The 22,982-nt window shown below is 43.8% G+C and overlaps 2 protein-coding genes across 11 annotated transcripts in view; one reads left to right on the top strand and one right to left on the bottom strand.

Annotated features, from left to right (window-relative positions):
- The first annotated feature begins 430 nt into the window (after nucleotides 1-430).
- On the top strand, nucleotides 431-15,397 carry SLC16A14 (solute carrier family 16 member 14). Of its 10 annotated transcripts, none has more exons than XM_035133755.3 (7): nucleotides 433-759; nucleotides 1,087-1,179; nucleotides 1,564-1,708; nucleotides 5,301-5,577; nucleotides 5,942-6,085; nucleotides 10,912-11,907; nucleotides 12,952-15,397. In XM_035133755.3, the coding sequence occupies exons 4-7, from the start codon at nucleotides 5,316-5,318 to the stop codon at nucleotides 13,101-13,103; spliced, it is 1,554 nt and encodes a 517-aa protein (XP_034989646.3). In that variant the 5' UTR covers nucleotides 433-759; nucleotides 1,087-1,179; nucleotides 1,564-1,708; nucleotides 5,301-5,315; the 3' UTR covers nucleotides 13,104-15,397. The 10 variants fall into 10 exon arrangements, with proteins under 10 accessions (XP_034989650.3, XP_034989646.3, XP_088525884.1 ...); XM_088669758.1 differs by having other exon boundaries at nucleotides 435-780; XM_088669759.1 differs by having other exon boundaries at nucleotides 448-780; nucleotides 1,568-1,708.
- Nucleotides 15,398-20,063: 4,666 nt separating this feature from the next.
- FBXO36 (F-box protein 36) overlaps nucleotides 20,064-22,982 on the bottom strand; it is a 29,729-nt gene continuing 26,810 nt past the window's right edge. The window contains exon 4 of the mRNA XM_035133972.3: nucleotides 20,064-21,643. Within this exon, the coding sequence (XP_034989863.2) occupies nucleotides 21,452-21,643 (192 nt within the window). The 3' untranslated portion in view covers nucleotides 20,064-21,451. The remainder of the gene's footprint in view (nucleotides 21,644-22,982) is intronic.

The raw sequence follows: 22,982 nt of genomic DNA, 5'->3' as shown, positions 1-22,982 counted from the left end.
GTGTGTTACTTAGAAAAGACGCCAGGGGTATGAGCAGCCACGTGGGGGTGGGGAAAGGCCAGGGGTAAGTGGTGAGAACATTTCTGGAACTGGAAGCCAAAAGCCTTTCGTAAACAGGAGTGTAAATCTCTCAATCTTCCCTGGGGCTGTTTTTTTGTCCTCAGGGTTTCCACATGCGGAAGAGGCCTGTCTAAGAACAACAAAAACAAACCGTTCGCTCCTTCTTTCGCGCTCTTCTCCCCGATGGCTCGCTGGGCTGGAGAGGGGTTTTTCCTGCCCTAAACCCGGGTGCGCAGCAGTTGCTGCCTGGCTCCAGCTCCAGCCCCAGCCGCCCGCCAAACTTCACCCAGCGATCACCAGAGGCTCCGGCAGCCCGCCAAGGGCTTTCCAAACCTCCCTTGCGCAAAACCAGAATTAGCCGGTGTGCCTCGCACACATGGGAAGAGCGCGCCGACTTGCAAGCGGCCAGAGATGGGCTGCCGGCGGTGCAGAGAGTTGGTGGAGGAAGAAGAGCAGGACGATCACCCCGAGGCGAGGTGCCCTGGGGACAAAAGGGCAACGATCGGGGGTCGAGGCCGGCGGGGGAATTAAGCCCCCACCCAATCCCGACCCCGCTTCCCTCCGTCCGTCCCTCCCCCGGCACGGGTGAGGAGAGCTCCGGGCGGGCGCATTGCTGAAGATGCCACTCCAGACTGCAGCAGTCCCGGGGACTCCGCGGGAAGCAGCAGCGGATCCGCCGCGTTCGAGAGGCGCCCGGGAGTAAGAGCGGCTCCCTCCGGGGTGAGTGGGTGGGTGTGCCGGCAGCCAGGCCTGCCCTCGAGGCTGGGCACCGGAGCCTGGGCGGCCTCGGGCAAGCGGGGAGGTATCATGCAAGCCGCCCGACGCGACAGGCAGGCTCCGCACGCAGCGGCCGCCAAGCTTCGTCTGCTCCCGGCATGAAGGTTTCCCGCTGCTCGCGGGTAACTCGCGGCCAGTCGCCTTTTGGCCCCGCCGCGCGCGGTTCCTCCGCCGCTGTCCTTCCCTGCTCTGCGCGGGGCTTCTTATTTCGCGCTTTTTACGCGGCCCGCTCCCCACAACTCCTGCCAGGTTTCTGCTCGCGGGGAGCCACTGAGGAAGACACCAGAAGCGAGAGCCGCAACATGAACGAGCCATTGACTACCATGAAGACATTTACTACCGGTAGGAATAGGAATAGGAATAATTTATTCCTACCCCCTGGCCTTACGCTTCTTGGTAAAATACTGCCCCCCAAAACGTGTTCTTATTGTGTCTGAGGTGGAAACCAGGGGAGGATTTTCACATCCCTTTTTTATCATTTAGCACTGCCCTTCTCCGCCTGGGTGCGGAACATTTTTTTTTCTTCTGTCGAGGGCCACAATCCTTGTGTTCGGGGTCGGGGGCGCATGGTTTTTGGAGGGCAGCGGCGAAGCTAGCGCTGTGGGCGTGGCTAGGGCAGAAAGTGGGAGGGGCCGCTCCTTGCCTCTCAGCCCCACCATTTCCCCCTCTGTTTGTGACACCCCATTTCTCTCTCTCCCTCTCCCTCTCCATGCCTGGTTCCGCCAGATAGCCTTAACTTGCAAAGAGCTTTCGAAATTAGGCTGAGGGGGCTGCATGCCATGGAAGTGTACAACCTGATCATTAACTCTGCAGTCCTAAACCTGGCTACTCAGATGTAAGATCCATCGAGTTTCGTGGGACTTTCTCCCAGGTAAGCAGGTGTAGGTGCCTTAAGGCACCATGCAGGACACAACCTGCCATTTCGCATGCTGCAGCCTGTGGTTTATTTTGAGATATTAAGCATGATAATCTGTTACGAGACAGGCTGTTTGTTGCCAAGTAAATGAACACAGGAGTACCTCTTGCAGACAAGAGACTTCAGTGGTGCGTAGCCTTGGAGTGAAGAGGCGTTTGCCAAGTATTTATTTTGAAATTTTATATGCCTCTTTTCGGGGCTAAGTGCTCTGGAGAAGATTTATATACTGTATATTCCGGCATATAAGACGACTGGGCATATAAGACGACCCCCAACTTTTCCAGTCAAAATATAGAGTTTGGGATATACTTGCCATATAAGAAATACGAACTGGCGTGTAAGATGACCCCCGACTTTTGAGAAGATTTTCCTGGGTTAATAAGTAGTCTTATACGCAGGAATATACAGTATGTCATAACATCAATGACACTGCAATATAAAACTACAACTTTAAATGTAACTTGGCATAAGTAACCCTATTTCTACCTCTGAATGTTGGAGGACATGCAGTACTTTATCATTTAAGGCAGCTAACTCAGGTGGCAATACTGATACAGTCCTGTATCCACATTTACACAAAACATCCCAGAGGGTTCAATGTGGTTTTTTTCTTAATAAATGTGTTTAGCACATACACATGTAACTGGGAGTCAGTCCACTTGAACTCAATTAGTAGATATGCATAGGATTGCATGACTGGAGAGCAGAACCCCTTGAAAGCAGTGGGATTTCCTTCTGAGTACACGTGCTTGGGCAAGACAAAAATAGATGGGTTGAGAACCAAGCTATCTGTTAAGCAGGACTTTTGTAGGTGGGATGGAGAGAGAATCCAGCCTGTTCCTAAATAATTTCCCTATATAAAGCAAAAACCTACTTCCAAGAAAGCATGCTGAGGACCACAGTCCAGTCTTCATTCATGCTGACCTGTCACCAGATTTTATAAAATGAAGTTTTATCGTAGTAGTTTAAATGAAACAAACCCCATGGTGATCATGTATCTGATACATTGGATTTAGTAGGAAGGTGTACAGCAGGACCATTTTATACATGATCTATGACCCACATATTAGCTGTGCCCATGTGAGAAGCAGAGTGAAAGAAGTAGAGGGAAGAGACACAGTTCAGCATTCTCCTGAGGATAATGGTTTGAAATGGCTTATTCCTATGTAGAAGATGGTAGGAGTGGGGCTTCTACTGCGCCTACTCCTGCATAAACATACTGTACAGCAAAGCAGGTCTGCAAAATATTAACAGCCTATGAGCAGATTGCTCATTTCTGTCCATACCAGAAATGCCTTTGGCACAGGAAATTAGTTATGTTTTAAGAGATAGGAAAAATCGCGGAACACAATGCTCCTGAGTACTGAGTTACACACGTACCAATATTCAGCAGCCCAGAGTTGATAGAAACACTTCTACTTTCTTTTGCTATTGATTTGGCAGTAACTAGGAACTACCACATCAATTATGTCTTTGTTACTTAAGTCTCCCATATGTGTGTGTGTGTGTGTGTGTTGGAAAAAGCCCTAGATATTTTGCTTTGTTGTGCTGTTTAAAAAGTGTGCTGGTCACACACTGCAATTATGTTTTAAACTTAAACCATCAAGAGCAAGGCAGAATGCTGCATGGAGGATACTGGATGCAGGATCATCGGGGAGGGGTGAGGGTGGGGAGCTGGAATAATCAATATCATTCATGTGACAAAAAAAGGGGACGGTAGTGGCCTGTAGAGCTCTGGCCAGTTTGCCTCTGACACAGCCCTCTTGTGTAGCCTTAGGAAAATCCTTTAAACTGCTTATTTTTTCTTCAAAGCACCATGTATTGAATATGTGGAACTTTACAGCTTTCAAAGGGCCCAGATTTACAGACATTCTAAGCATTTTATGCTCAATGGGTATCTAGCTAAACCAAGAACTGCTGTTTGTTTATTTGCTGGTTAAATACATTTTTATTTCACCCTTCCTCCCCGGAGCTCAGGATGCCACACATACCCTCCTCCAACTTATCCACACAACAATCCTGCAAATCAGATTAGGATGCAACATAGGGATTTGACCAAGATGACCCACTGAATGAACCTCATATCTAAGAAGGAACATAACAAAATTTTTAAATGGCAGTAGGAGACCTTCCTATGCAGTAAGTCTGAGAGTAGGTCTAACTCAGGGTGGTCCTACGCATGGCCCGAGGGCCCCATGCGGCCCTCAGGTTCTTTTTTGGTGGCCCTCTGCAACCAAGTGTGTGGCCCGCAGATTCCATGTCAAAATGCTCTTGCCGCCCACTTGATACAAAAAGTTGGACTGCCCTGGTCTAACTGAACTGTGGGACTTCTCAATAAACATGCATTAAATCACACTGTTAGCGAGTTGGGCCCTAAAATGTAAATAATCTAAACAGAGTTGCAGCTAATAAAATTTTGGGCTTATCATCACTTTACTTCAATCTCCCCATCTGCAAAACTGGCACATTCCTGTAGTGATTTTAGTAAGGAATGAACTATACATTATGTGTAGTTGTGTTATTCCTTTATACATCGAAGCTGCAGGTGCTTCAATTTGAAGTGGAACACCAACAAGGAAGGACGAAGTGTGTGGGGAGGGGGATAGAACCTCCTTTTTACCTTGTGCTGTTTTTCTACTGAAAATTGCAAGCCTCCGAATTGCTCTTAACCCCACTAGGAAAAAGGTATTTTGGACAAAATTGGTGGGAGGAAATAACATTGTTCCCAGAGCAAAGACGACTAACAGGGTTATTAAGAAGACAGTATCAATTATGGAAAGAACTTTTTACACTAGAAGAGCAAATAACTGGAATCCCAGTTATTATGTCAGTGTAGCATTTCGGACTTGCTGGTCTTGCTTGATTAAGAGGAAACAGCAGTCACTGATGTTTGGCATTGCTGCTCTAAGGATAGTCTGCGGCTTTCTGGCAGCCGGCTTGTTGCATGACACTTAGTTGTGTGGAGTAATCTGTGAGTGAATGGAAGAGACAAGGCTGGGTCAAGGCTGCTCTGAGTCAGCAGTGAGGTGAGGGCCAGTGTCCTATCCTAGTTCTGGGCAGCTGATGGCGTGTGCACAGTTTTGACAAACAACATTTCCTTTTTCTGGGTGTGTTTGCAGTGCAGATATCCAAAGATTGCGGCTAACAGTGTGAAAACATTTTGTGGCCAAAATATCTGTCCCTACAAGGGCACGGTTAAGTATTTTAAATCCTACAGCTGTGGCTGGGTGTTGGAAATCTGCTTCAAATTCATATCACTTTGGCTGCCTACAGCTGACTTTGAGAGGAGCTGAAATTTCTCAAGAGTACATTTCCCCAAGATTTTTCTTTTTCTCATCCTCCCTCTAGAAAAATGGAGGCCATTTTTTGTGTGTGGTGGTGGCAGTGGCTGCCTTTTCCACTCTCATGAAGTTCCAGGGTGTTGTGGAGGGTGCAAAATGGCGGCCGAGCTGCCAACAAACCAGTTTCATTTGAGTTGATGAATAAAACACCAAAGAAACTAAAATAAAACAACCCTGAGCCTGTGAAAACATTATGTTTGTTTCAGGATACTCAGTGGAAAATGTACGCCAGTCGTGAAGATGTTGGCTATGATTTTGAAGAGGATTCCAAAGACAGGAAGAAGAAGCTTATGGCGAATCCAGATGTTGATGGTGGATGGGCTTGGATGATTGTCCTTTCTTCTTTCCTGGTGCACATACTCATCATGGGATCACAAATGGCCCTTGGTGTTCTCAACATGGAATGGCTTGACGAATTCAGCCAAAGTCGAGGCCTGACAGCGTGGGTCAGCTCCCTCAGTATGGGTATAACCCTGATTGTAGGTAGGTTCATAAGCCATTCTAGAAGAAAGGGATATGCCCAAGATCAGTTCCTGCAGAGATAGATACATTTATGGATCAAAATATTTAGCAACAGCCCCTTATAAAATATGATACTGTTTGCCTGTTTCCATTTTTCTGTAATCTGCCTGTCATGAGTCATATTGTCTCAATTTCATATATTGATTAGAAATAAGAGCCTAGATCTTTGAGAACCGATGTTTAGCACTTAACAGTTTTGAACAGGTGGCCTAATATTTACTGATCTTATTGCTGGTAAGAATCAAGTGGTTTCAGTGTGGTTATACCCATGAAGAGAATAAACAAAGCTTTAGGAAAACAATCCATTCTTCATGTTTTGGCACAGGTCCTTTTATTGGTTTGTTCATTAACACCTGCGGTTGCCGGAAGACAGCAATAGCTGGAGGGATCTTGACTGCTGTAGGTTGGATACTGAGCTCCTATGCCTCAAATGTACATTACCTGTTTATAACGTTTGGAGTTACAGCTGGTAAGCATGCTTTATTTTTTGAATATGCATTCGGATATTCATTGTAGTAATAACTGATCTGTAAGAACACAGAATGCTAAAATAAGCCTCAGTTTGCAAAGAGGCAGTCACCCTGACCTACAATTCCTTCTGAGCACAGTAACTCCACCACAAACATCAAGTTCCTCAGCCTGTAGATGTTTCTTCATGCATGTCAATGGAGGAGGGTTAGATTTGTGCACACAAAACAGTGCAAGACAGGAGTGCCTGGCGTGCTATGGTCCATGGGGTCACGAAGAGTCGGACACGACTAAACGACTAAACAACAACAACAACACAAAACAGTGCGCATGAGAAGATACCTCGCATGTTGGAGGTGACACGTCTGCAACATCTACATAAGCACTTCAGACCACCTGCATAGATACCTTAATTCAGGTGATGCATGGTGTTTCAGATTAGCTGGAAAGCCACAGCCAACCTAAATATTTAATGTCTATATTTTGCTTCACACCAAATCATACGCCCATATCACACTTCTTGGGCAGATGGCCAAGTTGCACTTGTGGCTGCTGATGTGAAATGGCAAGTTTGTTTGTTTGTTTATATGCCTCCATATAAAACATTTCCAGGGTGGTTTGCAAAATATTTAAAAGCAGAAGACGCAATTACAATAACATATAACAATAAAACATGCAGTTTACCCATAGCTCTTGGACATGCTTTAAGATTCCAATGTTCCCCTTTGTTCCAAACTAAAAGTACAATGGTAATTTGAAGGTGTGATGCAAGCATGTCCTCCCCCCCCCCCATGTCCTTTTTTCAACAATGCAGGCAAGACAGCACTAATATTAATAGTTAAATAATACCAGTATAACTGAACAGCTGTATTTGCATGTCACAGTAAGCTATATCAACCACCTGTTATTGTGCATGAGCAAATCACTCCCACATCTATCTTCTCTACTACTACCTACTAGTGCGCAGAGGGGAAAAACAACAACAATCCCTAGCTGAGCATTGTGTCTGAAACAGGGATCATGATTTGTTTCATCCTAGCCACAAAGATCAACCAATATTTCTTCTTGGCTTACCAACTGTGGTTTGCTTGAGTGCTGGTTTGGACACAATACTAAGCCGGGGATCATGGTTTGTTTTCTTTGCACACTAAAAGAGCATGGTTTGCTCATGCACAGTAAGTCATGGATTACGGTTTGCCATGATGTGCAAATGTGTTGAGCATTTGACAAAATCCCTTTACTGGAAACATAACACCAGTTATTTCGTGTGCAAAATGCCATATGAAGAATACACTGTGGAACATAAAACGCTTGGTGTTCCTTTCAGAAGCATTGGAATGAATGTACAAAGCTTAGTGCATTACTCTAAAGCAGGGGTTCCCAAACTGGTCTGCAGACTACCACTGCTCCACAAGCTTTACTCAGGTGGTCCATGGCACGACACGTCTGGGAAGAATGGTGGAAGCAGCGGCTGTGAATGGCAGGCACAATTATTATTAGTTATTATTACAGTCATACCTCGGTTTAAGTACGCTTTGGTTTGAGTACTTTCAGTTTAAGTACTCTGCGAACCCGTCTGGAATGGATTAATCCACTTTCCATTACTTTCAATGGGCAAGTTTGCTTCAGGTTAAGTACACTTCAGGTTAAATACAGACTTCCAGAACCAATTACACTCATACTTCGGGTTAAGTACGCTTCTGGTTGAGTACTCTGTGGACCTGTCTGGAACGGATTAATCCATGTTCCGTTACTTTCAATGGGAAAGTTCGCTTCAGTTTAAGTACTCCGCGGACCGTCTGGAACGGATTAATCCACTTTCCATTACTTTCAATGGGAAAGTTCGCTTCAGGTTAAGTACGCTTCAGGTTAAGTACTCCACGGACCTGTCTGGAATGGATTAATCCGCTTTCCATTACTTTCAATGCGAAAGTTCGCTTCAGGTTAAGTACGCTTCAGGTTAAGTACTCCACAGACCGTCTGGAACGGATTAATCCACTTTCCATTACTTTCAATGGGAAAGTTCAGGTTAAGTACGCTTCAGTTTAAGTACTCCACAGACTGTCTGGAACGGATTAATACACTTTCCATTACTTTCAATGGGAAAGTTCGCTTCAGGTTAAGTACGCTTCAGTTTAAGTACTCCATGGACCGTCTGAAACGGATTAATCCACTTTCCATTACTTGCAATGGGAAAGTTCGCTTCAGGTTAAGTATGCTTCAGTTTAAGTACTCCGCGGACTGTCTGGAACGGATTAATCTACTTTCCATTACTTTCAATGGGAAAATTCGCTTCAGGTTAAGTACAGACTTCCGGAACCAATTGTGTACTTAAACCGAGGTACCACTGTACTTATTAAATTTGTATACCGTCCTTCACCCAAGCATCCTAGTTGCTGCTCCATTGCTCTATGACCCCAGCGATCTGCGCACAGGGTGAGTGGGATGGACCAGGATAGAAGGTGGCTAGTGATGTGATAAGAAATAGCACCTAGAACAGCACGTTACAATTGCTACAACAGGCAGAAAAATCATTAAGTGTCAACTCAAAACCCTTGGCAATTTCCAAGTGGTCCATGGGGGGAAAGGTTTGGGAGTCCCTGGTCTAAAGGAACTAGATAGATATTGGGGTCACCTAAGGCATTGTGTCATTTGAGGACAACGTCTTCCTCTTTCACATTGCTGATCCTTATGAGCAATATTCACTGGGGTTGATTTGGGACACTGCATCTTAATCATATTTGATTTGCTCTTTCTCAGAGTGGATTTATGGTTTTGGTATTGATAATCTTTAAATAACCTTTCCTCTGAAGGTGGCATGACAGCTGGTTAAACAGAGTGTCCCGGGCCAGTTCAGGTGTTTCATAGGATCATAGAATGTTAGAGTTGGAAAGGACCCCAAGTGATAAACTCACTTGGCATATAAAACTTGGCAGGAACTCAAAAGAAAGTTGCTTAAAGCAATATATTTGAGTGTGTGCCATAGGTAGAAGGCTTATGATCTCGATGAGGCTTACTACCGAGTAAGCTACCAGACATGGAATACTGTGTACTGTTCTGGCTGCTACAACCAAAAAAAGGGGGATGTTTTAGAGCTGAAGAAGGTGCAAAAATGGGCAACCAAATTGATCAGCAGGTTGGGACAACTGCCTTCCAAGGAAAGGTTCTGACTTGGGTTTTTTTTTAATTCAGAAGGAAAATTAACAATATGATACATGGTAGAGGTTTATAATTATCATATGTGGCATTTGACAAAGCTTTACATTAAATTAATTTAGATAGGCATTCAACTGGCCTATGCTCATTGCGTTAAGGCAGATAAAATGGTAGATGGTTGCTATCCCTTTATGGAAGTGGGCAGGCAGCCTTCTGCACTCAACTGTCTGACTATGAGAGTATAATTAGAAGGGCAAAAAAGGGAACAGTAAACTTTGTTGTGTGTAGATGAAAAAAATGATTTTGAGCTTGAAACCCCACAAAGCTGTTAATCATCACAAGAGATTTGGGCATCTAAAGTGGGAAAATCCAAATGACACCCCCTGCAGCATTAAAATACAATGATAAGAGAAAACAAAACATTATGACACCATTTAATGGCATACGGAAGCTGAGCTGGACTTTTCTTCTGTCTCCTGGGAGGGTTATCCTGTTCAGTAGAATAAATATTAGTCTTCTCTCTTTCTAAGGCCATAGCAGACCCTATTAGAATAAGAGGAGAAATTCCATATTCATTTTCAGCCTGGAATGAGGGGCCGGTGGCAGGTGGAGAGGAAACCTTAGGAATAAACTTCTTTTAAACTGACAACATAAGCACATTAGGTGCTTAGAGACAGGCAGAAAGTATATGGTCCATTAGTCTGCAAATATTTTCTACTTTTCACAGATGATGCCACAGTGTTGACATAAGAGCAGATTGTCTTTTCTGGGACACCCACTTAAACCAATTAACTTACTAAGAATTGTTTGAGCATCAGCGAAAGTAGAACTCGGAGCAGTTTCAGCTCTTATCTCAGAAAAGGAACAGTTTTAAATACAGTAAATAAACCTTTAAAGTATATGGCTGTGGTGGTTGTGGAATGGAAGCCACAAACTCAATCCCTAGTTATTAGTCCTGCATGTGAGGTAGCTTCTACTTTCAGGGGAAACCATGTGTCTTAATAAATCTGTGGCTTTTACCTGAAACACTGAGGATAGATCCCATTCCAGCATGCATAATACTATTTCTGGAATCAGGCTTTGGTGTTAGTTGAAGAGTCATTCTGGCTTTGGAGGTTGATACGACTTGAGTTTGAGATTATGCACGGTCTTTCTAGTGATGGAGATAATTAGTTTATTAAGCCCAGGTGACTATATTTAGGTCTGATCTTACAGGTCTCAGGAATTCATGGCTTATACTACTACAGTATCAGCTCTGGGATACACAGCTAAGCCTCAGTAGGCTGATTTAAACTTTAGTTTGTGGTGCTCAGAATCAGCTGACTGAGTGTGATTTGTTATTCCCAGTCTTTATCACGACACATTTCTACAACACATAAAAGCTTTACAAAATACTGCCACAGCATAGGCCCGTGTCTGATTCCTGTAGCAGCATCCAGTCACACCTTGTCATCATTTCTCATCATTTAAAACCATACTGGAAGCTGCTTAGCTGTGCAAATGTGCTAGCAGTTTTAGTGCTGCTTCACTAGGATGCTTGTGGAAGCCTATCCTTAACCTTTAGGTGAAGCCATACTGGATAATAACGTTTGGGCCTTGTGCCAGTTTGCCTGCATGTGTTATGACTGCAATGAAAGTTCTCCAGCTGATTCAGGAATCTCTTTTTTTCAGGTGTTGGGAGTGGGATGGTATACCTGCCTGCTGTGGTCATGGTAGGAGAATACTTTGAGAAGAGAAGAGCACTTGCCCAGGGACTCAGCACAACTGGGACGGGCTTCGGTGCTTTCCTGATGACAGTTCTGCTGAAATACCTTTGTATGGAGTTCGGCTGGAGGAACGCAATGTTCATCCAGGGCGCGGTCTGTCTGAACCTGTGTGTTTGTGGAGCGCTCATGAGACCAGTTTATTACAAGGAGGAAGCCACTGAAAAAAGCAGAGAGGAAAACGTTAGCAAGAGCCATGCAAAAGCTCTCTCTTGCTCTGCAGAAACACTGGCATCTAATGGCATCTTACAGGAGGAGGGGAAAGAGGCAAAAGAAGGGCAAGGCAAGGAGGAAAAGTCTGACATTTTTTCAGAGTTGGAAAACAAAGATGTAACCAGACACTGGAAGAATATCTATGCTCTTTGTGTGCTGAAGACGGTGAGTCAGCTGACTCTTACAATCCAGAAAGGCTTTTGGACCTGGTATTCTAGTTACTTTGGTGCTGCATCCCTCTTCACCAACAGAAAGTTTGCAGCCTTTGTGTTTTGGGCCTTATTTGCATACAGCACTTTTGTTATCCCTTTTATCCATCTTCCAGAAATAGTGAAGCAATATGGCCTATCTACACAGAACGATGTATTCCCTTTGACCTCAATTATTGCCATTGTCCACATTCTTGGTAAGGTCGTCCTTGGCATCATTTCTGATTCACCCTGCGTCAGTGCTTGGAATGTCTTCATGGCAGCCAACTTCACTCTTGTCTTCTGCATTTTCATTTTACCAGTAATGCACACATATGCTGGGCTCGCTGTGGTCTGTGCCCTAATAGGATTTTCCAGTGGATATTTTTCACTCATGCCTGTTGTTACTGAAGATTTAGTTGGGATTAAGCACCTCGCAAATGCCTATGGAATCATCATTTGTGCTAATGGGATTTCAGCACTCCTGGGACCACCTTTTGCAGGTAAATGCAAAGTTTTGTTTGTCGAACTTTATAGTCCATGCATGCTTTGTAGCCCCTAGAGTTCATAGTGAGAGCCAGGGTGTTGTAGTAGTTAAGAGTGTTGGACTAGGATCTGGGAAACATGAGTTCAAATCCTCACTTGACCATGAAGCTCGCTGGGTGACTTTTGGCCAGTTACTGCCTCTCAGCCTAACCTACTTCACAGGGTTGTTGTGGGCATTAAATGGGGGGGGGGACCATGTGTGCCACCTTGGGTCCCTTGGAGGAAAAGGTGGGATATAAACACACTAAATAAAATAATTATTGTATATTCCTGCGTATAAGACTACTTTTTAACCCAGGAAAATCTTCTCAAAAGTTGGGGGTCGTCTTATACGCCGGGTCGTATTTCTTATATGGTGAGTATATCCCAAACTCTATATTTTAACTGGAAAGGTTGGGGGTCGTCTTAAACGCCCAGTCGTCTTATACGCCGGAATATACGGTGAATCATTTCATGTACAATTACCATTCATTCTCACCCATTCCACGCCATTTATGGGTCACATTCCTAGTCAAAAAATATACCTTGGTACATTCTTGATTTTAAATAAAGGAGCTCCTAGTGTTGTAGAAGTTGTTTGACAAGATAACACAATGTTCACAGGGCAAATTTGAAGATGGAACATCACCAACATCTGCTTTCTCACAGATGTCTAATCTCATTGGCTACCAGCCACTACCTCTGACCCTTTGTTGGCTGACTCTACCAGACCCTCTGGCTTATAGCATATATTTTTTCTTGGGAGAGTTTTGTGCAGATGCAGATGAGAGTAAATCAGATACCAGTTAGTGTAAGGCATAGCAATCACAAAGCCATACAATGCATTGCAGAATGGTTTCTATTGAAGTTAAGATGGATGAAAGACAAGTGGAGGTGGGGAAAGAGACTGAGCATAGTATGATACCAACAACTATGCTATGATTAGAATAAATAATGTTCTCTATTCTTCACTGATTTATTGATCATATCCTATAGATAACTGCATTGCTCTTGTTTTCCAGGCTGGATTTATGACCTGACACAAAAATATGACTTTTCTTTCTACATATGTGGCTTGCTTTACATGGTGGGAATCCTCACTTTGCTCATACAGCCTTGTATTGGAAAGATAAAGCCACCACTGGCAAAAAACACAGAAGGTGGTAAAGTATAGCACAACGTACTGTGTGCTTTTTTAAACAGAACGTCATTTCATCATTTGGTTTTCCAGAAATGCTACCAAACAGCACATCTAATGGGACCAACTGGACTGAAAGTCACCATATTTGGACAGTAAATAAAGTTCACACTGCCACTATCAATGGACTGGTGGAAACAAGACTACAGCTGGTAGTTTTACTGGCACCTTTTCAAAAGCTGAACATCCTACTGACACAATGGTGCAGCTTGATCAGTAGTTGAAAATAAGTTCTTCCTTTTGTTATTCACAGAGGTTTGACACAAGCACAATTCAGCAGACATGCAGTTACTCCTTATTTACACTAACAGGAAAAAGAGAGAAAAAATAATTAGCCCCATTAGAAATCACACATATGAGAATCATCTCTATTGGTTATTCCAACTGTTGATAAATTAGTTGTTGAACATCAACCAGATACCAATCTGTGACATGTTACTACACAAATTAATGAGTTTCTTCTTTTAAGGCAGGGATGGGGAACCTTTGGCCCTCTGGATGATGTTAGACTCCACTGCCCATGAACCCCAGCCAGATTGGCCAGTGGTCAGGGCTGATGGGAGTTGTAGTTCAGCAACATTTGAAGGGCAGTATGTTCCCAACTCTTGTTTTAAGGACTCAAGATAATGAAAATGTTGTGGTTATTATTTTTATTATGGGATAAATGATTTGTGTCTGCAGACCACGGAGCAATTTATTCTATTTGCGCTAGCTTAAATAACCTTGAGACAGCAACATGGGAAAGAAGGAACAATGGCAACAAAAGCTCAAAGATTTAAGTGGTTCCTAGTGGGGAGCTACGTCATGGTTCTTAGGATTAAAGGATCGGTAGTGAGGCTGAAGATTCATGGCTGCTGATTTCATGTTTACATATTTAGCCAAAAGGTAGCTTGTCAGTCAATTGACCTGACAGTGTCTGTGGATCCTAGTTCAACTATTAGTCTTATTTGCAGAGGTACTGTGGTGCCGCCGCCTCTGCAGAGTTCAATTCCAATTTTTCTTGCAGCAGTATTATCAGTTTAGGATAGCAGAATAGGTGGGAAATAATGATTGTTTATTTAATTTCACAAGACTTGATAGGAGCAGTTCAGAATCGCCTTCACTGGCTTTGGTGAAATTAGCACAGCCAGAGCATGCCATACCTCATATGTCAGATCTCCCCACCCCACCCCCCGTGTAATTGCTATGTCACATGCCTCTGAGACTAAACAAGCAAGGCTGGAACATACAGCCAGCTGATGTTAAGGGCACCAATCATGGCCTCTGCAAATGCAGCACTAAGGATTGTGGCACTCTTCACCATCTCTATCTCCCTCCCTACCCTTCTTGTGTAGTGCCCCCTGCCATTCAGCAAGCTGCCCCTGTTTGTGCATGGGAAACAGCTTCTGAAGCTCTGCAACTAAGGGACAAAGCTAGTTCCCAAAATTAGTGCTAAGGAGTCTATCATTGTCATAGCTCTTGGAAGTCCAGTGTATGATTGTTTCCCCTGCTGCATTATGCCTCAAAAGCAGGATTGGATTGTAATAACGAAATAATTTAGATGTGGAAGTGTTTCTAATTGTAAAATATAGTAAGGATTATGTTGCACATCAAAATGCAAACATGCCAAAAAAAATTAGGCACAGCAGCTTTAGTGCAGGGTTTTGTTTTTTTGGGTGGAGAAGTGGATGATTAATTCTTTTCAGGCTGACTGCTTTAGAGCTGGAACTTCTTTCCCTAAGATACTTTTCTAGGATTCCAGATGGTGTTTATCTTGCAGTACATGACTTTAGAGTTGCAGGGACTGTTGAAGCAAAATGAAAAAAGGAAAAGGGGTTAAACATCCCAAATCTCTGCTGCTTCCCCACTGCAAGTTGCCTCTCCTGAAGTGGCTTAGAAAGCATTTAGCCTTTGGTGTACTGCCTTCCACTACTGTGGAGAACCATCTTATCTCCCTGTGATTTTTGCCAAAGACAATCTCGGGTTGTATGTCAGCTAGAAAGAATCTTTAGTGTTCACTTTACTGCCTCCCAAAATGTTGCAGTTTAACATTTCCTCAGAGGGGAAAAATGTTTCCAAATGCATACAGAAATCCCTGGCTGCCTTATTGTTTGTGTAATTTACTGTACTGTTTTTAATTTTATTGTGTAACCTCAAGGAGCCACTTTCTCAGGGATGAAATTTATCAAGGGTATATATTTTGTCTGAGAAGCAACTCCTTAGAATATAATACAGAATGTTCGATTATATATACAGAGAACAAAATATATGTAGTACATTGTACACCTGAATATGGCTTTTTCAAAGTGTGTTGTACGGGTTTTTGTTTTTGGTAGCACAACAAAAACTTTTAAGTGCATTACATTTTTTAAAATGCTGAGAACATGGTGGGGCAGTATAGAAATGGCTGGTTCACACATTTACCCAGTTAGTGATCGCCTCCACGTGGTAGCAGAGGAAGTGCTTTTATCTAAAGCAGTGTTTCTCCAACTTTTTGAACTCGGGTCATTTCTCCAGAATTTACCCTCTGCTGTTCACATCCCTGCGCCAGTCACACTCGGGCTGTTCCTTACGTAAACAATAGAGATCCTTGTACACATGTATTTGTTGTTGTTTAGCCGTTTAGCCGTGCCCGACTCTTCGTGACCCCATGGACCATAGCACGCCAGGCACTCCTGTCTTCCACTGCCTCCCGCAGTTTGGTCAGACTCATGTTCGTAGCTTCGAGAACACTGTCCAACAATCTCGTCCTCTGCCGTCCCCTTCTCCTTGTGCCCTCCATCTTTCCCAACATCAGGGTCTTTTCCAGGGAGTCTTCTCTTCTCATGAGGTGGCCAATGTATTGGAGCCTCAGCTTCACGATCTGTCCTTCCAGTGAGCACTCGGGGCTGATTTCCTTCAGAATGGAGTACACATGTATACCTTTCCCTATATAGGGATCTTGCTATATGTACAGAAAACCTGGCATTAGAAGAGGAACAGAACATCTGTTTTCCTCATAAAGTCATGCACAGCAAAACAACATCAGAAGAAAGCAGCGTTCTGAACTCTTCTTTCAAAATTGCACCCAGACGATGATGCACACCAGTCATCATCTTCTGCCAGGGGACATTTAATTCACCCAGGTCCTGACTGGTGAGAGCAGAAGCTGCCAATTGCTTCAGAATTCAGCCCCTCTTTGGAATATTGCCTCCCTGCTTTACCAGGCCTCTCTGCGAACCACTGACCTACCTAGGGTAAGGTATAGCATTGGCACTCCAAATGGAGATGGAATTTGCACTATTCTTCCCTTTCAAAAAGAAGAAAGAGAACACAAACCACAGCAATCATAAAGTGGGGTTAGAGGAACTGAGCAGCTATTTCTCCATTGGCTTTTGGATCCAGCCTTTGGGGGGGGGAGGGAGTGGATCTGGCACCATAATGCCCTACTTTTGGAGCTTTCTGCTGGCCATTGCTGATGGTAACTTACTGCCTACTAGGCTGGAGGTGGGTATTCCACTGCAGCAGAGCCACCCCCATTAGGGGCACTCTCCACTGGTGGGAGGCTGATGCATCCTAACCCAAGCCATCTAGGTATGCTTGCCTAAAGAAGAATGCTTTTAGCAGGTGCCTGAAAAAAGTCTAGCAAAGCCAGGTGCTTTATTGCAATAGGCGGGGAGTTCCAAAGTGCAGGTGCCGTCACACTAAACAATGCAGTACAGATATTATGTGGAACGTGTAGTAGTGCTTGAAACAACTGAAGGGGAGGTTTTATTAGGATTGCACCATCCAGGATACATGTTTATGGGCCTCTACATGAAACTCCTGCAGAACATGTTCCTTTGGATGTGGTGAAGAGGGTTAATGTTGGATGTGGTGAAGAGGGTTAATGAAGCAGCCTAATGTTTGGTGACTGCAATCATTTACTCTGTTTTGAGAGCTCCTATCTCTCAACTAGTTTATTAAGGGTGCTTATTTTTTGTGCGTAAATCAAATTATTGTTTAAATATGTAAGTGCAACACTGGGATCTTAAGAAAATGCAGTAAAGGGGAAATAATGATAATATGTACTTCAATGACAGCTTTTGTTGTTGGAATGCTACCGGTAATTTTATGGAGACTTCACACAAATTTGATTTTATGAAATGCAGATGTTTATTGCTTTAAACTGTAATTCATTTTTCTATTTGTTCACATTACTGTTAGTAGCATTTTTCCATACTTACTAAAATGTTGTATCTTCTGTGTCATATACATTTATATGATAATGAAACTTTTTAGTAACTTGCAGCACAATCCTCAACCCCACAGCGCTGCAAAAGAAGGAGAAGAGGAGGAGTAGGAGTTTTGACTTGATACCCTGCCTTTCACTCCCCTTAAGGAGTCTCAAAGTGGCTAACAAATCTCCTTTCCCTTCCTCCCCACAACAAACATGTGAGGTGAGTGAGGCTGAGAGACTTCAGGGAAGTGTGACGTGACTAGCCCAAGGTCACCCAGCAGCTGTATAAGGAGGAGCGGGGACGCAAACCTGGTCCACCAGATTATGAGTCCACTGCTCTTAACTACTACAGCACACTGGCTCGCAATCGTGCAGCGGCACAATCACCCTACTAGGGACAACTATAGAGATTAGACCATTAGAAACAAGAATGGACAACTCGTTCAACTTTAGACCAGAAGTGTGATTAAGGACTGAAGAAGGATCACTATGGTCTGTAACTCTAGCCTTTTTTAAAAAAATCTCTGACACCAGCAGCTGAATATTACCGTGTTTCTCATATTTTAAGGCATCCCCAAAAAATAAGCCATGACAGGATTTCAAAGGGTTGGTGAAAAATAAGACATACCCCGAAAATAAGCACTATCGCAAAGCCCCGACCGAGCGAGAGGCGAAGGCGCGGGACCCAGCAGGAGCTCCCTGCCTGCTTCCCCGAGCCGTAGCGCATCAGGGGACAGAGCCGAAGATCGGCGGGCGCTCCTTGCTGGGCTTGACAAGCCCGGGAAACAGCGCCCGCCGATCTTCGGACCTGTGCTGTGTGACAGGCAGGGGTGGGGGGAAGCGGAGATCGTTCTCCGCTCTCCCCCCACCCCCGCCTGTCACCGAAGATCGGCGGGCGCTCCTTGCTGGGCTTGACAAGCCCGGCAAACAGCGCCCGCCGATATTTGGACCTGTGCTGTGTGACAGGCGGGGGTGGGGGGGAAGCGGAGATCGTTCTCCGCTCTCCCCCCACCCCCGCCTGTCACCGAAGATCGGCGGGCGCTGTTTGCTGGGCTTGACAAGCCCGGCAAACAGCGCCCGCCGATCTTCGGCCCTGTGCTGTGTGACGGGCGGGGGGTGGGGGGGAAGCGGAGATCGTGCTCCGCTCTCCCCCCACCCCCGCCTGTCACCGAAGATCGGCGGGCGCTGTTTGCTGGGCTTGACAAGCCCGGCAAACAGCGCCCGCCGATCTTCGGCCCTGTGCTGTGTGACGGGCGGGGGTGGGGGGGAAGCGGAGATCGTGCTCCGCTCTCCCCCCACCCCCGCCTGTCACCGAAGATCGGCGGGCGCTCCTTGCTGGGCTTGACAAGCCCGGCAAACAGCGCCCACCGATCTTCGGCCCTGTGCTGTGTGACGGGCGGGGTGGGGGGAAAAGCGGAGATCGTTCTCCGCTCTCCCCCCACCCCCGCCTGTCACCGAAGATCGGCGGGCGCTGTTTGCTGGGCTTGACAAGCCCGGCAAACAGCGCCCGCCGATCTTCGGCCCTGTGCTGTGTGACAGGCAGGGGTGGGGGAGAAGCGGAGATCGTTCTCCGCTCTCCCCCCACCCCCGCCTGTCACCGAAGATCGGCGGGCGCTCCTTGCTGGGCTTGACAAGCCCGGCAAACAGCGCCCGCCGATTTTCGGACCTGTGCTGTGTGACAGGCGGGGGTGGGGGGGGAAGCGGAGATCGTTCTCCGCTCTCCCCCCACCCCCGCCTGTCACCGAAGATCGGCGGGCGCTGTTTGCTGGGCTTGACAAGCCCGGCAAACAGCGCCCGCGTGCACTTTATTAAAAAATAAGACATCCCTCGAAAATAAGCCATGTCGTGTTTTTTTGAGGAAAAAATTAATATAAGACATGTCTTATAATATGAGAAACACGGTAGTAAATCTCAGACATGTCTAGAAATGGAAGTCAGTTGCATCGTTCATTAGCCACTGGTTGCAGCAGTCACTAGCAAGGCTTGTCCCTCATTTTCAGAAGGAAAAGGTGCTGGAAGTGTTTTGACTGGCCAGACTGGCTGCGGTAGTTTCAGTGGAACCAGCACAACAACTAGGCGATGGGCCTGGGCTCTTAAGTAAGTGGCATTTACCAGAGCTTGGCTGCCTTCGCTGGCACTAGGGGAGAGTTGCACCCTTTAGGCTTCAATCTCAAAGGTTTATGCATACATACTTATGATAATACTTGAATTACATGAGAACCCTTCAGTTTATGTCAAGCAATAATGAAAATCTGTGATGTAACATTAAAGGTAAAGATACCCCTGACCATTGGGTCCATTCGCAGACGACTCTGGGGTTGTGTACTCATCTCGCTCTACAGGCCGAGGGAGCCAGCATTTGTCCACAGACAGCTTCCGGGTCATGTGGACAGCATGACTAAGCCGCTTTTGGTGAACCAGAGCAGTGCACGGAAACGCCCTTTACCTTCCCGCCAGAGCAGTACCTATTTATCTACTTGCACTTTTTGTGCTTTTGAACTGCTAGGTGGGCAGGAGCTGGGACTGAACAGCGGGGGCTCACCCCGTCGTGGGGATTTGAACCGCCGACCTTCCAATTGGCAAGCCCTAGGCTCTGTAGTTTAGACCACAGCGCCACCCGCATCCCTCTGATGTAACAGCAGAGTCCAAATTAAAACACAGTTCAGGAAAAAAATCGGTTGTTTCAGAACAGCACTAAGCACAGGAAAATGTTTTCACATTATACATTAATTTAAAAATATTGTTCATTCAAGACACAATTTGGACTGTAAGTGTTCTTTATTTAAAAATATTGTTCATTCAAGACACAATTTGGACTAAGTTACTATAATACTTAATATTTTCACAGTATTTTAAAATGTACTGTAAAAAACCCTTATTGATAATTTAAGACAAGATTTAGACTCTAATACGTAATGTTCAACTGTTTCTAAAATCAAGGAAACCAAGTCATTAAGTATACCCTAAGCAAATTATGTTTAAGGACATAAGCAAATCTGAACATTATTGAAAAAAAGTTAATTTTTATTTTTCTGCCAAACTGGAGGTGAAATACTTGTAGGGCCTAAATTTTGAGTAGCACATTTTATAAAATATGACAAAACAGAAAATGTACTATATATCATTTTGAACTGTATCATAAACACTGGAGCAGAGGGTAGATATAAGATGAAGAAAGTCACCAAATCATATTAATCTTGTTTTCAGTTGAATATTAGGACAATCTTAAAAGTATTACAACACCAAGTAAGAACATTGCAAGTCCTTTGTAAACATTAGTGGTAGCTTGAAAGCTGTAGCCATGGTTAGAGCAAATAATACTTTTCTGGACTTGCAAGTGGATATTCCTGTTTTAGGGTGGAAATTGGGAGAGCAGTACCATTGTTCCAGACCATGCAGTTCTTTATGCTTTTGTTTGTTAAAAAGTGGGCTTAACATTTGGCTATTAAAAAAGCCTTCAGAAATATTTACACAGTATTCAACCTTTTTTAATATAAAAAAGAACATTATATTTTAGTTAATGAGGTCCCTCAAACTATGTATAGATGTTTCATATTTTACAAAATGAAAGGGAATTGTTTCTTTGTGAATTAAGCTGCGGCTACAGGAAACATCATTTGCTTTCAGCAGCTTCTTCCTGGCAGCAGCCATTTTATTTCCCCAGAATACCCTGGATGTTGTGCCATTTCAATGCATTATTAAAGGAAAATTGCACCCAGGCGCGGGGGGTCCATTTTTGTGGCAGTTAATATTATCTTACCCTTACCACCATCAAATTCCCTGGATTAACACTATGCCTAGGTCTTTCTGGAAAAATAAATTGCAGGCTACAAAGTGGTTTCCATAACCAACCCCTAAGAAAAAGCAAAATAAAGACAATGCAAAAACAGGAGTAATGAAAACAAATGTACTGTAAATGAACAAAACTTACGAAGTTTTTTACCCAATGAAAATAAATGAAATAACGAAACCAAAAAGTTGTTCTTGCACACCTTCATAATGAGTGTTCATCAAGGCAGGACCCACATTAATTGTATACCTGCAACTGAATTTTTCTTCTTCTTCCAGAAAATACATTTCAAGCAATACATTTATGGAACAAATACACACATTAGAGTTGTTACCACCAGCTAGGAAAAGCACTCCTTTAATCTGACAGGCTATCTGTTGAGTCAGATTTCATCTGTCGCCTTCTTCTGAGTTGGAGCTGCAGTTGAATCTTGTTAGTGAAGAAGAATTGCTTCCAGCCCACCTCTTGTGCCAGGGATCTCATTTCTGGAGTAATTCTGCCCGATAAATTTCCTACAATCATTTCCCATAGTTTATCAGAGTTGCATAACTATTTGCAAAAGAAACAAAAAGGTATCATTAGCCTTAAACATTAGCCAGGTGTCATTTTAAAAATACTGTACAGTTATTTGAAGGATAACAAATATTTGAATTACTGCTGGCTGCTTGATTTCCAGTAATAATGGGAGATTTTCCAAAGAAATGAATGACTGCATATTGCACTACCTTAACTTTCTATAGTGTTGTTAATTACAGTATGTAGTGTTTCCTATTTTGGATTAAACAACCTACAGATTCTTTCAAGCTATAATGCCCTTGCATTTTAAAACATTATTGCATGGGAATAATCTGCTACTTTACTCAATGCATATTTTTTTCTTTGCTGTTCTGCCACCACAGGTGGACTGAATCACCTTTGTCTATGCTTCAGTTTTGTTTATGCTTTTTCATTTAACCAAATTATGGATTGGAATTGCACTTTGTAAATGATATAGGATATATTAAAATAATCTACAGAAAGAACTACTCTGTCATCATGTCCCTCACCACAAATCTGCTGCAATGCTTTCAGATTGCATAATGAAATACAGAATCCCAGATACTTTGGGCTGCCCAATGCTTTCTTATTTGAACATGCATACATCAGGTAATTAATCTGTTGAAAGATTATATGGCTGCCAAATGATACAAGAAAACTATGCCCTTGTTTGAATTTCTCTTCTGCATTAGGCATTAGCTCCCTCTGGTGGTGTTTTGTTTAAATCAGTCATGTGCAAGCATTTAAAACCAGAGTGCAATCGTTTTCATGAAATTGTCACGTGCTGAGAGAAATAACTGAGGGAGGCAATGAATTTCCGATTATGTATTACATCTCATCTAGCAGGATAACAAAATCTTATGACAGCTAGAGATACAATGAAGTTTGTCTTCAAGAGGTGGATGTTCAAGGCACAGAGGTCTAATGCAGGAAGGGTGGAGGAACAGGTGTCTAGAAAAGGGTCAAGCATAAATATTAAGATAAAGTAAAAATAAAATAAAATTGGCCAGTAGCACCAACTAATTTGTTCTGAGTATAAGCTTTTGTGTGCATGTATCTGAAGAAGTGTGCATGCACACGAAAGCTTATACCCAGAACAAACTTAGTTGGTCTCTAAGGTTCTACTGGACAATTTTTAAATTCATTTCGACTGCATCAGACCAACACGGCTACCTACCTGTATTAAGATAAAGAATATAGCAAAGCACTTTCCTGCATGAACTCAGTTCAATAAAGCTGACCACATAATGAGTTAGCTTTTTCACCCTAGGAGCCCAGAGAATCTATATCCCCAGTCCCTCAAAATGTTTCTTTCCATGCTCTTGCAATAACTAGCACTCCTTGGTAAAGG

Source organism: Zootoca vivipara, chromosome 5, assembly GCF_965207765.1.
Source record: "Zootoca vivipara chromosome 5, rZooViv2.hap1.1, whole genome shotgun sequence".
Lineage (NCBI taxonomy): Eukaryota > Metazoa > Chordata > Lepidosauria > Squamata > Lacertidae > Zootoca > Zootoca vivipara.
This window is presented reverse-complemented; position numbering and strand designations above follow the sequence as displayed.

Excerpts from the sequence above, each read along its gene's own strand:
- SLC16A14 (XM_035133759.3), top strand. The coding sequence starts at position 5,316 with ATGTACGCCAGTCGTGAAGATGTTGGCTATGATTTTGAAGAGGATTCC. Across the intron at positions 6,086-10,911 it reads AACGTTTGGAGTTACAGCTG|GTGTTGGGAGTGGGATGGTA; the intron begins GTAAGCATGCTT and ends TCTTTTTTTCAG. Across the intron at positions 11,908-12,951 it reads CCTGGGACCACCTTTTGCAG|GCTGGATTTATGACCTGACA; the intron begins GTAAATGCAAAG and ends CTTGTTTTCCAG.